This window comes from Beta vulgaris, chromosome 4, assembly GCF_026745355.1.
Source record: "Beta vulgaris subsp. vulgaris cultivar EL10 chromosome 4, EL10.2, whole genome shotgun sequence".
Lineage (NCBI taxonomy): Eukaryota > Viridiplantae > Streptophyta > Magnoliopsida > Caryophyllales > Amaranthaceae > Beta > Beta vulgaris.
Window position 1 is genome coordinate 12,741,717 of NC_079205.1, and position 14,652 is coordinate 12,756,368.

The window sequence follows — 14,652 nt, forward strand, 5'->3', positions numbered from 1 at the left end:
ATGGATTTTTCCCACAAGATTTTTCATAACAAAGATTCTTAATGAGACAATGTCTATTATGAGTTATAAGTGGACATTCAAGGGGGAGTGTTGAGAAACAGTGGAATGAAAAATTCCACTGTTCACATATATGTGAAGTCCACATTTCCTACATGCATTTAATGCATGTCAGATAATTTTTCTTCCGCGTTGATTTTTACAATTGTGCACAGTAGAAAATTTTATTTATAAATACCATCGAGGTAAGAAATCAGTTTACACCTCAATACAAATACAATACTCTCTTATATATTTACATAGTCTCTCTCCATATTTCGGTTCAATATTTCCAATTTCCACATATTTTCTCCTAAAATTTCACTCTTATTTTCCCCCAAACCCGAATACGAAATTGCCGCCTTTGATCGAACCGGCTTTTGGAGGGTGAAAAAGAAGCCTTTTGCTTTCAAACCCCAGCTACTGTTTCATCATCTCTTCCACTAGGTATTCAAAATTATTCTTTGGTATAATTTTGGGCATTAGGGTTTTTATTTGCAGAATGAATTGTAGGAATTGAAAAGAAAGACACTTGTTTGATTTCTCTATTGGTATGATTTGCATTTGTTTGATTTATATGATTGTTCCTGTTCAATTGACTATTTACGTGTAATTGGGTTTATTGGGAACAGTTTGATGCAAAAGAAGGAATAAGATAATAATCAAAGCACTCCCGGTTTCTGTTGCAATGCTTTGGTGTTGTTACTTACACTTTGTTTGGTTTTTTTTTTTTGGTAAAGGAAGAGAAAAGAAAGGAAGAGAAAGGTAAAAGAAGAGAAAAGAAGATACATATAGTTTCCAATGTTTGGTATAATGGGTGGATTTGAGAGGAATCACATGTTTGGTTGCAATTAGTAAAAGAAAGGAAGGAAATTAAAAAAACATGGGTAAAAGCTTGTTAGCTTTCTTTCTTGTTTTTCCGATTTTGGGAGGAAAGGAAATCAAGGATTTAGGAGTATTTTTTTTCCTTCCACTTCCTCTCCTTTCCAATTAAACCCCTCTTATTTTCTTTTACCAAACATGAGAGTTTATTTTTACTTTTCCTTTATTTTCCATCCAAATCCTTCCTACCAAACAATTAGCGTATGTTACTTGGACACTTACCTCAAGTGTCACATGTCGATTCGTGTTGTATCATGTCGGATACAACATGACACTTACGACTTATTTGGTAGAAAGGATTTGGAAGGAAATGAAAGGAAGCGCAAGGAATTTGTTAGTTTCCAATGTTTGGTTTTAAAAAAATTTAGTGAAAGGAAATGTAAGGAATTGAAAGGAAAGACTCTTTAATAAATTCACTTTTCGAGAAAATTTAAACAAGACATGGGAAGTTAAGGTTTTCGTTTCTCTTACTTTCCTTTACCAAAAATGAACCAAACAGCTGTTAGATACTTTCTTTCAAACCAAAAACTTGACATTTTTCTACGAAATGGCTAGGTCCTCGACACAGGACACCTGAATCCGAGGAGAGACTTTATGCGAGTTTGAGTAACATAGTTGTTAGGCATTGCTATAGATTATACAGGAATGTTCTGTTTTTGTTGATAATCACTTGTGAGTTTTTGTCAAAGCTAGCGACTTCTTTTGAAGCAGGAATATCCGAATATAGCATATTTTAGTGATATGAATTTATGGGGGAGTGTAGTAGTAGTGCAGTTATACAGAGTTTTTCGCCACTTTGATGTCTGCAAGAATGGGAAATGGTTGTAGCTTTCATGGGGTAAGGTTTGTGTATAGTGTTGATGGAGATGGTGTATCTTCATTTCACGTTCTTGGTTGATTATGTTCAGGTTGTTTTGTTTTTATATCTTTTTTTTTGTCAAGATTTTTTTTTCCCTTAAAATTTAATGAGGGATTGTGTTACCAGACATTGATTTAACTAATGGTTTTGGTTACTCTTAATCCTTCCATGTAGAGTTCATAGCAACTCTCGGGATCTGAATGCCCCAAGGGTAAAGTAGGGACTTTGGGACAATATTTTGTTAGTAAAAGGGTACTTCCATATTTTTTTGGTAGCGGGAGGGGAAACTGCCATCAGAGAATTCCAGCCAATGACCTTGCTTGTCCTAACTCTGTTTATATTGTACTCTTACCGTGATTTCTGCCGACTACCACTGTGATATTCACATATTATATTGCCCTATGACTCCTTGCCCCCCCCCCCCTCCTCCTTGCCCTCACGTGACTTCCTACGTCTTATTTTTCATTACATAATAGTTTGTTAGGGTATGTTCTCCTCACCTAACATATAACTTATAGACCTGATTGGACTTGATCAATCGTAATTTCACTTTCTACTTTAAAGGTAGAGAATGCACCCTTGTTCTTTTTGTAGTTAATAAAGATTGGTGGGATGCTCTTTTATCAACTCTTTTTACGGCTTTTTGTTGCTAAAAAGTATGTTCACTGTCTTGATGATCTTGTTGTTCAGATAAATATTAGTAGTACTGGTCAGAGGAATTTTTAGTCTGATTATGGGATTTTTTAGTTTTTAAGCAGATTAGTGTTATGCTTTGAGTTTGATCATTGATGACCTTTAGTTGCTGTCTAGTACTTTAAACTGTGATATGTTTACAATCATTGATAGGAGAAATGTCCTTATCTTTTAAAGCTCTTCCAGTTTCAAGATCCTAGGTCCTTCTTTCATCTTGAAATTTTCCTAAGAATGAGGCACATTTTCATTTATATAATTGATTCAGAGATTCTTGCAGTTTTCATGGCCTTCCCTATACTTAATTGTTTTTTTTAAAAAAATCTTTCCTCTCCTCCTTATCTAAAAAGTCAATTTGTTGAAACTAATACTCTCTCTGCTCCAAATTAATCTCCTAATTAGCTAGTTGTTGATTGCTCCAAATCAGTTAGACAAAGAGAGGGTCTTCGATATAAGTAAGCATATGTTGTAAGGACAAACATCTGCATAGTCATGGTCAAAGATGCTAATAGCGAGTTTGTAAGAAATAATATACTTCCTCCGTTCTGTTTTAAATGAAACATTGGATGAAATGACACTATTCACTAATCAATTTTAACTCCAATTTATCGCTATTATATAAAGAAAAACATAGTCAAGTGGGATCTTGTTAGATTCGTCTCGATGTATACTATCAATTATAACTTTTTTATATTTTTTACGTTTACACAACTAAAGATATTACTGACTAAAGAAGCGCGTTGGGTTGCGTGAAAAAGCAAACGTTTCATTTAAAACGGAACGGAGGAAGTAGTATTATTTTGCAAAAACGCTTCGGAACCTGAACTGAAAGTTCTCTAGCTGCAAGATGTCTTCTATCAATCTATGCAAGATCTTTCTTGAATGTTTCACCTATGGGAATTACATGTGATACCTGATTAAAGTTTTCAAGATATATTTGTAAAATACTGTGATCTCTGACTGCCACTTACACCTCTGTACCCCCCCTTTCTTTTACATACCAAAGGTTCACTAGTAGTTAGCGGGTTTTTCTTTCTATTTTTTTTTTGAAAGATATGAACTCCATATTGACTGCCGTCCTTGTTTACTTGTACGGGGACCACGTCAGTTCTTAGCTAATCCCCAGTTTTTACGAGATTGAGTAAGGAAGGTATAGGCTTTCTTTTTGTGGACAAGTCTTTGGGGCTCTTCATAGAAACTTTCTTCTTGTATATCCTCCCATGGACTCATAAATCATCAGTTGAGCTGCATATTTAGAATTATGAGGCTGTGAGCATAGATCAGTATCATCTGCAGTTATATCTTTGCTGCAGCTATAGTCCACAGCAGTCAAGCATGCAAGCCCTAGATCTTCTTTTGGCAAAGCATGGTCTAGTTGTTGATGTTGTTCAAATTGTTTATATATAGAATCCATTTTTAATGACTATTGACCTGCATAATCACCTTCGTAGTTTTGAATGAAAGAATGGGTTTGAAGATCTACCATTCAGAAATACTTTGTTAGCTGACTATGTTATATGATGAGAGGTACATTGTTATATTTGAGGGGATTTCTTTGTCATATGTGGTTTACACTTTACAAGTCTTCTGCTCTATATAATGCATTCTGCTTTATATAATGCATTCTGCTTTATATAATGCTTATAAACGATGATGTGAATCTGTAGATGGACAATGAAGTGACTGAGCGTCAAGCAAAAGAACGTCTGAGGACAAGGTGGACACCTCCCCTTGATAAGATTTTTGCAGACTTGGTTGTGGAACAAATTCAATTGGGTAATAGACCAAATAACATCTTTGACAAGAAGACCTGGGGCTACATACGTGATGAATTTAATAACCAAACGACTCTCAACTTTAATAACAACCAATTGAGGAAACACCTAGATGTTCTTCGTGCTCGGTACAACCAGATAAATTCCGCTTTAGTCCAAAATGATATCATCATGGAAGATTCATGCAGTGGATTTGACTTATTGGAAGGCATAGAGGTAATTTTTTTCCCTACTTGTTTCTACATGAGTATATTATCTTCAATGCTTTTCAAATTTTCACTTTTGTTAATATGGCATCAGATTCCTTCTCCATTTGGTCTTTTTAGGTAAATCCAAGACCAGAACCAGTTAAAATTAAGGACTGCCCCATCTATGAACAATTATGCATTATATTTGCTGATAATGGGGCTGATGGGAGGTATGCCCAATCAAGCCATTATGAGGAGGTGGATCTTAAATCTAGTGAAAATTTTGTTAGTCCTATAGGATTAACACCTGGTAGGGAAACCGAGGCACAAACTCCTGAAGTTCCGTCATCTTTGAAGTCCGTGGAAGTCGATGTTTCTCCTGTCATAAAGGGAGGCAAGACTAGTTCGGGGAATAAGAGAAAGCGCACATTCGAGGTAGACCAAAACCGAGAACAACGAAGGGACCAAGAAATACTTGATTCTATGGCAGAAGCAATGCTAGATATGATTGCTGCCTCTAAGCTAAGGATATATACAAAGACGGAAAGTAAGGAGATGTTCTCTATCACAAATTGCATCAAAGCATTGGATGAAATAGACATCATGGGAGATTCGTTGTACTTTGCGGCTTTGGATCTCTTTGATGATCCTAAGTTGAGGGAGACCTTCTTATCTCTTAAAGGTGTTGATATAAGACTGCGTTGGTTAGAGGGAAAGTGCACTCTTACTAGTGTTTGTTAGTGGATTGACCTTGATTTTGGGTATAAAACCAAAGTAGGGATAATTTTTGGTCACATTAGGTAGGGATTAACTAGTATTTGACTAACTTTGCTGTAACTTGTAACTTGTAAGTGTAAGTACCATGCACGGGCGGTGGCGCAGCATTAGGTAGGATGAAGTGTTTTATGGCCGTGTAACATTTGAAATAAAGGCTATGCAATCAAACATTGAGACCTGTATCTATACATACAATCTTCAAACAAGATAGTTGCTCTATTCTCTAATCCACAATTTTGTTGATAATCCACGTGAATACATTACAGGATTTTGGCCATGAAATAGCTCCTAAGCTGTTGTGAAAATTTGTTGTCTATGGTTGTTGGAACACAAAGTAACACTTAAGAAGGGGGGTTGAATTGAGTGGTGAAATCTAATCGATTTTCGCAAAATCTCTTTTATGGCACTGTGTCTGGCACTGGGTCAAACACTCGTAAATTGCTGTTTTGAGTTTTTGCGAATAATAAACCAAAAGTATGTGAAATTTGATACGCACACACAAAATATAACGTGGTTCAATGTCACCTCTGAGATCTACGTCCACACGAAACAAAACTCTTTATTTCTTCGAATCCTAAAATATCAACCTCTTGATACAATAAGATTCCCCCACTACTAACCCTAGTAGTGCTAACCAACCCTTATCTCTAAGAGTTGTAACTTTCTATAATAGTGAAATTACAGAAAGAAAGAATCTTCAAACGTGTGCTTCTTATTCAAGCAATTAGAGGACAATTACAATCGTATTATAGATACTTGAAACTGACTCAAACAGTGCTATGCTCAGTGCCGTAGGAAATTGTTTTCAGCTCTTAATATTTTTGATTTTTCTCTCTGAAAACGTGAGATCTAAAAGTGAATTATAAAACCCTTTTATACGACATGGCTTGGACGAAAATCCTTCAAAAATATCTTTATCTTTTAATCCTTAATTTAAGGGATAAAACTCTCTTTTTAGAAAAACTAACTTCATCTTTATTTCTCTTTATCTTTAATCTCAAAAAGAGAAGCTTTCAATATGTATAAATGGTAGATTTTCTTTTCATCTCAAATTCTGTTTTTATTAAAAAGTATTTTCCAAAATCTTTTTAGAAAACTGTTTTACACGTTTTCTTAAAACACGTTTTTATGAAAATCTTTTATAAAACACGTTTTTATGAAAATCTTTTATAAAACACGTTTTTATTTAAACCTTTTGTTTTATTTTGAAAACTAATTTCCTTTTTATATAGACATATAATATTAATATATTATTTATTTCCTTAACTCTAAGAAAATAATAATTACACTAATTTTATAATTCTATATTTAGCACATAGCATGTCACCTAGTTCAAGCATATTACACTAGAATTTTTTGCACGCGATGCGTGCTTTAATTTTTTTCGAAACAGAAACTCGATTTTCTTCGACATAAGAGTCAAAATTTGAACATTAGACATACAAAGTATAATTGTTTTTAGTTGCAAAATTTGATTGGTTTAGTTTCTGTCACTTAAGTCTCTCACCATTCTTTTTGTTTTTTTTTTTACTTTTCAAAGTTAAATTCTATGAACAAAATAGAAATTTTATTGAATTTATTTATTATTTCTAATATTATAATTTTTTAGTTGATTTTTGAATTAAATACAGTACTTCATAAATTGTAAAGAAAGTGGACACTTTGATTTCAAGTCAATTTTTTCATAGGTTGTAGTTTGTAAGTGAATTTTTAAGTTTTTATAAAGTTTCTTCATTTTAGTGATTTGCATAACATAAATTATGCAATTTTATGATTTTAGTTGACTTGTGAGTGATTGTTATAATTATATTTTTGGTATTTTTGTTTGAACCCCCCTTTGATTTGTAAGTGAAATTGTGATTTAAAATGGGAAAGGGGGCAAAATAGGCATTTCAAAAGAGGACACCGTTGTTCCTCCCTTCCCTTATATAATATAGACTAGTTTTGAAGCCCGTGCGTTGCACGGGTTGTTTTTTATATATTTTTTTGTAATTTTTTGTTAAACATTATTGATTTTGTGTTACTGTAAAATAAGATTTTTCAACACGATTTTATTTACATATTTCATTAGTTAATTATCTATTTGGACCAATCAACCTTATGTAAAAAAAAAAACAACTATAATTGTTTATCTTACCTTTACTTTATGTTAATAAAATCATCATTAATTATTCATCAAATTGCCTCATAAAGTTACACTTATTTTATTAATGATTTACTTATCCTCTACACTTGTTAATTAAAGGAGTACCTCTATGCTAAACTACACATTTTTTTCATTTTCTTAAAAATCATGCCCAAACCCATTATTGTAGTAGAAAAAGAATTGATAAAATATTTGTCATTATACCCTTATTTTTAGATTATCTTTAATATCTATAATTATCTATTAATAAAGTTTATAAAAAATTGATATAAAGTTAGTATTGCAATGGTTGTTTCCATCTCTAATAAGTGAAGGCATGTTAACCGGTATTGTCAGCTTACATATCAGAGTATATCAGTATATCACTATAATAAAACTTAAAAAATAAAATAAAGTAGGTATTGAATGGCTACAAATGTAAAGAAGCTGTCATTGAAAATGTTGGCTACTTTAGTAGATTTACAGCAGTTCATTAGATGTTATTGTATGGTTTAGGCAAATCTCAAGAATCAGGATTTTTTATTTTATTTTGTGATTTTATATGTGAATCATAGCCATAGAGTGAATATATAATAGAGTAGTACTTATAATAGATTCCTAGTTATAATAGATCCCTAAAAGATAAATTTTTTTGGTTTTTATTATTTCTAAAACTCTAAATATTATCTCTAAATTAATAAGATGACGTGGCAATCCTAGGTGGCACGCTCTATGCTCCCGAAAAGTTCCTCTTTTATATATATATATATATATTGATTTGTACACAAAGTAACTATGCTAAGGAACATATAAACTTGGACTTCATTCTTGATTCTTCTTTTCCTCAAAGTCTTCATTTATCAATTCCTTTCTTCATGCATCTGTTGCAACTGTTACACACTTTCATACTATAACATAACATGTATATGCACAACAAATTCCCCCTTTTTTATGATGACAAACCATAAATATAATATTGTTAAATAAGCACTTGTTCCCCCTCAAAGTATGCATATGTTATTCTCTTTTGTACCCCCTCAAAGTATGCATATGTTATTGTGATTCATTTACCCCTAATTATTCATCTATACATTAGATTAATAGCGGTCAATTTCCACTTGTCTCCACATGCTCATATTTATATTCGATTCACATATCATAACATGAGATATCATGCTGACACAAAGCTAAATATCATATACTTTCTTTTCCCCCTTTTGGCATCCTCAAAAAGTACGAGAAGACGAAAAAATCATGCACATAATCAAAATATTCTACAATAAAGCTAATAGCTCAACTAAGTAAGCTAGGGATGCTCGTGCTACAACTAACACCAATTCACAATCTCCAAAACAATCCAAAATAACATCCAAAAAGTATCAAACAGTTTAACAAAAAACCGACAAGTTTATCCAAAAACTACAAGGCATAGGCAAAGTTGCATAATAAGACAAGGATCAGGGTTGGGGAGGTTTAAGGAGGACAACAGACATAAGTTGGCAGTGTCTCTGTGCCGTAAGCGTATCAGAAGCTCGCTGACGCGCCAATATCTGGTGAAGCTGTTTTTTCATATCACACACCTCCTCTTGCCTCTTCAAACACCCTGCACACGCCTCTCTAGGCTGGAATCCCAGGAAATCCTTCTTCAATAATTCCCCTCCTAGAACACACAACTCCATACGACTCAGCATGCCGTCACTAGTTCCAAAACATCCATACCCGATTAACTTTGGCCTTTAGTTCCAAAACATCCGAAATCACTAGAGTTTGATAAAATTCTCGAACTTCTAACTCATAAACAACATCCGTAAAAGAAAGTAAATTAAACCAACCTTGGGTTTGAGTGGCGTCGAGCAAGAATTTGAATTCGGGCTTTGAAATCCAAGGATCCGCAAAAACTCGTCCTGAGAGCACTTTGACGCTGGTGGAAGAAGAAGTACAAAAGCGTTTAGAAGAAGACGGTGCAGAGGACGGAGGATCTGTGGCAGCGGAGGCTTTTCGTTTGCGGGTCGAGGGGGATGGAATTTTTTCCGGTCTTTTTCGGGTGGTAGGGCGACGGACAACAGGTCTGTTTAGTGGTGGTTTAGCGGTAGATTGAGTTCGTGGTGTGGGTTGAGTCGCGGGTGGCTGGGTTTAAGGAGAAGGCGGTGGCGATGGTGGAGGAGATGGTGGTTGTGACGGTGGAGGTGACGGTGGAGGAGAAGGTGTTGGTGAGGGAGAAGGGGTCGCCGGAATGTCGGGTTTTTCTTGAAAAACCGGCGTGTAGTCTTGCGCCCCATTGTTAGGGTTTGATGGTTAGGAAGGAGAAAGAGTGGGAAGTGTTTTTAGGGTAGGAGGAAGTGTTTGAAGGGCCGGATGGTTTTAATTGGTTTGGGTTAGTAGGATTTTGTGTTTAGGCTTAAGTTTACTATGCACTTTTAACTGCCTTGTATTTATTTTCTAAAAAAATTTTGAAAACCAATTTTTCGAAAGAGTTTTAAATTTTATCAAAGCAACATCAATGGATATTTTTAAAAAAATGATACTTGTAGGAGTTTTTTTATAGAATTTTTCTGAAACAACTTAGGTGTCAGTTATCAGGACAACATCAATAGCCTTTTTAGGAGTCTTGGTTTAGATCAAAAATCTGACTTAGTGTAGATAGAATCTTTCGAACTCATAAGCATGTAAAGGGGATCAATTAAGCGTATAAACCAACTAAGTACCAGAAATCAATCCCAAAGCTACTCTAAGTTGTTCAAATCTTTCACGAGCAAGTGGTTTAGTGAAAATATCAGCTATTTGGTCCTCAGTACAAACAAATTCCAGGGCAATGTTACCCTTTTATACATGATCACGTAAAAAATGATATCTAATTTCTATATGCTTAGTACGTGAATTTTGAACAATATTTTTTGAGATGTTTATGGCACTGGTATTATCACACATAATGGGCATATTATCAATCATAACTCCGAAATCTCGAAGTTGTTGTCTTACCCATAATACCTGTGCACAACATGAGGCGGCTGCAACATATTCAGCTTCTGCAGTGGAAAGAGCCACAAAATTTTGCTTTTTGGATGCCCATGAGATTAAGCAAGGACCTAAGAAGGTAGCTGTTCCAAAGGTACTCTTTCTATCGACCAAAAAGCCTGCATAATCTGCATCAGAAAAACCAATCAAGTCAAAATTTCCTCCTTTAGGATACCATAGATTTAAGTTATTAGGGCCTCTTAAATATCTAAGTATTCGTTTGACAGCTTTGAAGTGAGATTCTTTTGGACATGACTGAAATCTGGCACAGAGGCATACACTGTGCAGAGTATCTGGCCGACTTGAAGTTAAATAGAGAAGAGAGCCTACCATACCTCTGTAAATTGTTTCATCTACTTTCTTACCATTTTCGTCCAGATCTAACTTAAGTGCAGTAGGTACAGGTGTAGGATAAGTTTTGAGTCTTCCATACCATGCTTCTTCAATAGCTCCTTCACATATTTTTGTTGATGTATCATTATGCCATTCTCAAGTTGCTTGATTTGTAGACCTAGGAAGAAACTTAATTCTCCCATCATAGACATTTCAAATTCACGTTTCATTAGTTCAGCAAAATAATGACATAATAATTCTGTAGTTGCCCCAAAAATAATATCATCAACATAAATTTGGACAACCAATAATTCTTCCCCCTTACTTTTCAGAAACAGTGTTCTATCTACTGAACCTCTTTTAAAACCATTTTCCATTAAAAATATAGATAAACGTTCATACCAAGCTCTAGGAGCTTGCTTAAGCATAAAGAGCTTTATCAAGTTTTAAAACATGGTTAGGAAAATTTTGATCAATGAAGCCAGGAGGTTGTTCAACATACACTGCTTCCTTCAAGTATCCGTTTAAGAAGGCAGTTTTGATATCCATCTGAAATAGTTTAATTTTTTTTAAAAGTTGCCAAGGATATCAAAATTCGAATAGCTTCTAAATGGGCCACAGGGGAAAAAGTCTCGTCATAATCAATTCCCTCTTGTTGGTTGAAACCTTGGCACACTAGTCTGGCTTTATTTCAAATAATCATCCCACTATCATCCAATTTGTTTCTAAAAACCCATTTTGTTCCAATAACTGATTGATGAGTGGGACGAGGTTCTAAATGCCAAACTTCGTTTCTCTTGAATTGATTCAAGCTCATCCTGCATGGCCAAAATCCAATCAGGGCAGTCAATGCAATTTTATAATTAGTGGTTCAATTTCAGATATAAAGCATTGAAAGCACAAAAGTTATGAAGAGATGACGAGTTTGGAACTCCCTTTGATATGTCGTGAGTATTAGGTCAGTAGGATGTGATCCTTGTGTTTCCATTCTTGGAGTGAAAATTCGTTCTGTGGCTCAGTGCCATGCTCTGAGCGCGTTCAGTTGTTTTCGCTTTTTACTTCTTCAGCTTCGTTGGTTCTTCCAGCACTTTCCTTCAGCAAGTTCATTACTTCTTCTCTCCTTTTCTTCTCGTCCATTGTTGTTTTGTTCTTCAGACTGTGCCACATGCTCTGAGCCTCAGAAATTGTTTGCAGGTTGTTCTCATCATGCTATTGTCTCGTGCTCTCTAACAGTCCAATAGAGAAGTCTTCGTCATCATCTACATGCACATCTTGTAAATTTTTATCAGATTCATCAAATATGACATGAATACTCTCCTTCATACGCATTGTTCTTTTATTGTACACTTTATATGCTTTGCTATGAGAGGAGTATCCAATAAACACGGCTTCATCACTTCTTGGATCAAACTTACCCAAATTATCTTTGCCATTGTTGTGAACATAACAAGTACATCCAAAACATCTTAAGTGAGATATATTTGGTTTCCTACCTTTGACGAGTTCATATGGAGTTTTATTCAAGATGGATCTACTTTAGTTCTATTTTATATGTAGCATGCAGTACTTACTGCCTCGGCCCAAAAATTTCTAGGTAAGCTACTATATAATAGCATGGTTCGAGACATGTCTTCTAGAGTACGATTCATCCTTTCTACAACTCCATTCTGTTGTGGTGTCCTTGGTGCAGAGAAGTTATGATCAATTCCATTGTCATTGCAAAATTTCTCGAAATCTGTATTTTCAAACTCAGTGCCATGATCAATTCGGACAGATAACATTTTACAATTTGTTTGATTTTGAACTTTTCTAATGTGAATAAGAAATACATCAAATGTTTCATCTTTGCCACCAAGGAATAATGTCCATACAAATCTAGAAAAATCATCAACAAGCACTAATACATATTTGCTACCACCTCTACTCCTTACGCGCATTGGACCACAGAGATCCATGTGAATTAATTCCAAGGGTTTAGAGGTGCTAAAAAATGTTTTTGACTTAAAAGACGATCGAACATGTTTGCATCTAGCACATGCATTACAAATTGCTTCCCAATCAAATTTTATGGATGGTAGGCCATCAACTAAATCCATCTTTCTTAATTTGTTAAGCAGTCTAACACTAACATGTCCAAGTCTTTTATGCCAAAGTAAAGGGTTATCTTGTAGAGCACTCATGCATGAAATTTTGTCGTTAGGTAAGGTATCTAGGTAAATTAATGTAAACATTATTTAATCTCTTACCTTCCAATATTAATTCCCTAGTTTCTCTTCATGATTTGGCACATATTTGCGAAATTCAACAACATTACCTTATCACACAATTGAGAATACTTAAACAGTTGTGTTTAGTCCATTTACCAGCATTACATTCTCGATGGAGTGTTGTTAGGTTTGCCGACGTTTCCTATTCCATATTTCCCCCTTTTTGTTGTCGCCAAAAATAACACACCCTCCGTTGTGGGCTACTAGTGAGAGGAATTTCAATCATGTGTCTTGAGCAACAATTGTCGAGGTACCATAGGTTGCTTCCTCTCACGTTTACCTGCACAAGAATCACTTGCTAGTTTTAGGAACCCATATTTGCTTGCGTCCCTTTTTCTTACGTTGAGCGTCTAGTATGTCTTTCCTAACCCATATTTGAGTAACATGTTTGATATTCTTTGCAATTCGATTTTTCTTTTTGTTGCAGTCGTCAATTAGGTTACCATTATTTCCACAAAAGTTGCAAATTAGATATTCAGGAAGGCCCACGTATTTTCTCTTTCGGAAGTCTCTTTCGAAGGTTCTGGCACTGTGCCTGGCACTGTGGGGCTGATCTGGATATATCCTAATCCAGTTTTGTTCATGTTGTTTGTGGTGCTAGTTAAGTAATTTAGAGCATTCATTCCATTAGTCCATTTTTCATGCATCTTTCGAGCAATAGATAGTTGTGATTCCAAGAATTTGACTGATGTATTTAAATCACTACTTCTTTTTCTGGAAATCTCTAAGTCTCTTTTAACTTTGTCAAGTTCTTCACTTAACTTTGCATCACTAGGCAACATTAGTGGAATAATCCTAGATTTATGTCTTGAATTCTTAAGTTCAACCAACTCGTGATTTAATGTTTCAATCTGTTTTTCAAGACTCGATTTTTCAGCTTCAAATACAGTGAATGGCACTGTGCCATTTACGATGTCATCAGCAAGAGTTTTTTCGTGTTTTAGTGTGTTTATCTCAATGTCTTTCTCATTAATTCTTTTCATCAGAGTTTTATTTTCTTTCAATAAATCCTTATATTCCAATTCTAATCCAATTTTTAGCTTGGTCAGGTTTTTTATTTCCTTTTTCATGATATCAAAGTTGTCATTAATGTTTTGACAATCATCAATTACGTTTCCAAGCAAGGTGACAAGTTGATTTTTTGAAAGAAGATGAATTGAAGGTTTTAAGGGTGTTAGGCTTACCTCATTGTCTTCTACTTCTTCGAGACGATACGAGTTCTTGACCATCAAGCATAGATGTGAGTCGTCAGGGCACAATGCCGTCTTCAGTGTTGTCTGTACAGCATTCAAACATAATTTGGCCTCGTAGCACTGTGCCTGGCACTGATCTTCGTCAGAATTCGAATCTCCTCAAACTGCAGCAATCATAGCTTTCTTGAACTCTTTCTTTGACTGCTCTCGTTTTTCCTTAGGCTTTTCATCATCCCATAGAGGGTACTCCTTAATCCTGTGATCAAACTCACCACACTTGAAACAACCAGAGTTAGTAGCACTTTTCTTAGGGTTAGAAGTAGTTCCCTTACCTTTGAAGTTTCCACTTTTCCTGAAGTTGTTGTTCCTATTCTTTTTTAGAAAATTTTGAAACTTTCTAGTTAGAAACGCTACCTCTTCATCACTATCACTATCATTAGTTTCTACTTCAGTTTTTAAAGCCAACCCTTTGTTCTTTGGTTCATTAGTTTTAGAATCTAAACCAAGTTCAT

At 34.8% G+C, this 14,652-nt stretch overlaps 1 protein-coding gene and 1 long non-coding RNA gene across 2 annotated transcripts; one reads left to right on the top strand and one right to left on the bottom strand.

Moving 5' to 3' along the window:
* The first annotated feature begins 308 nt into the window (after positions 1–308).
* Positions 309–5,395, top strand: LOC104891488 (hypothetical protein). Its single transcript, XM_010677185.4, has 3 exons — positions 309–483; positions 4,135–4,458; positions 4,569–5,395. The coding sequence occupies exons 2-3, from the start codon at positions 4,135–4,137 to the stop codon at positions 5,169–5,171; spliced, it is 927 nt and encodes a 308-aa protein (XP_010675487.2). The 5' UTR covers positions 309–483; the 3' UTR covers positions 5,172–5,395.
* Positions 5,396–8,587: 3,192 nt separating this feature from the next.
* Positions 8,588–10,004, bottom strand: LOC125496881 (uncharacterized). Its single transcript, XR_007273258.1, has 2 exons — positions 9,165–10,004; positions 8,588–9,066 (listed from the first exon to the last, which is right to left on the bottom strand). It is a non-coding gene; the product is annotated as an uncharacterized LOC125496881 (long non-coding RNA).
* Positions 10,005–14,652: the final 4,648 nt, after the last annotated feature.

What these genes read in the sequence shown, in the direction of transcription:
- LOC104891488 (XM_010677185.4), top strand. Translation starts at nt 4,135, where the DNA reads ATGGACAATGAAGTGACTGAGCGTCAAGCAAAAGAACGTCTGAGGACA. An exon ending in ACTTATTGGAAGGCATAGAG is followed by an intron (nt 4,459 to 4,568) that starts GTAATTTTTTTC and finishes TGGTCTTTTTAG; the next exon opens with GTAAATCCAAGACCAGAACC.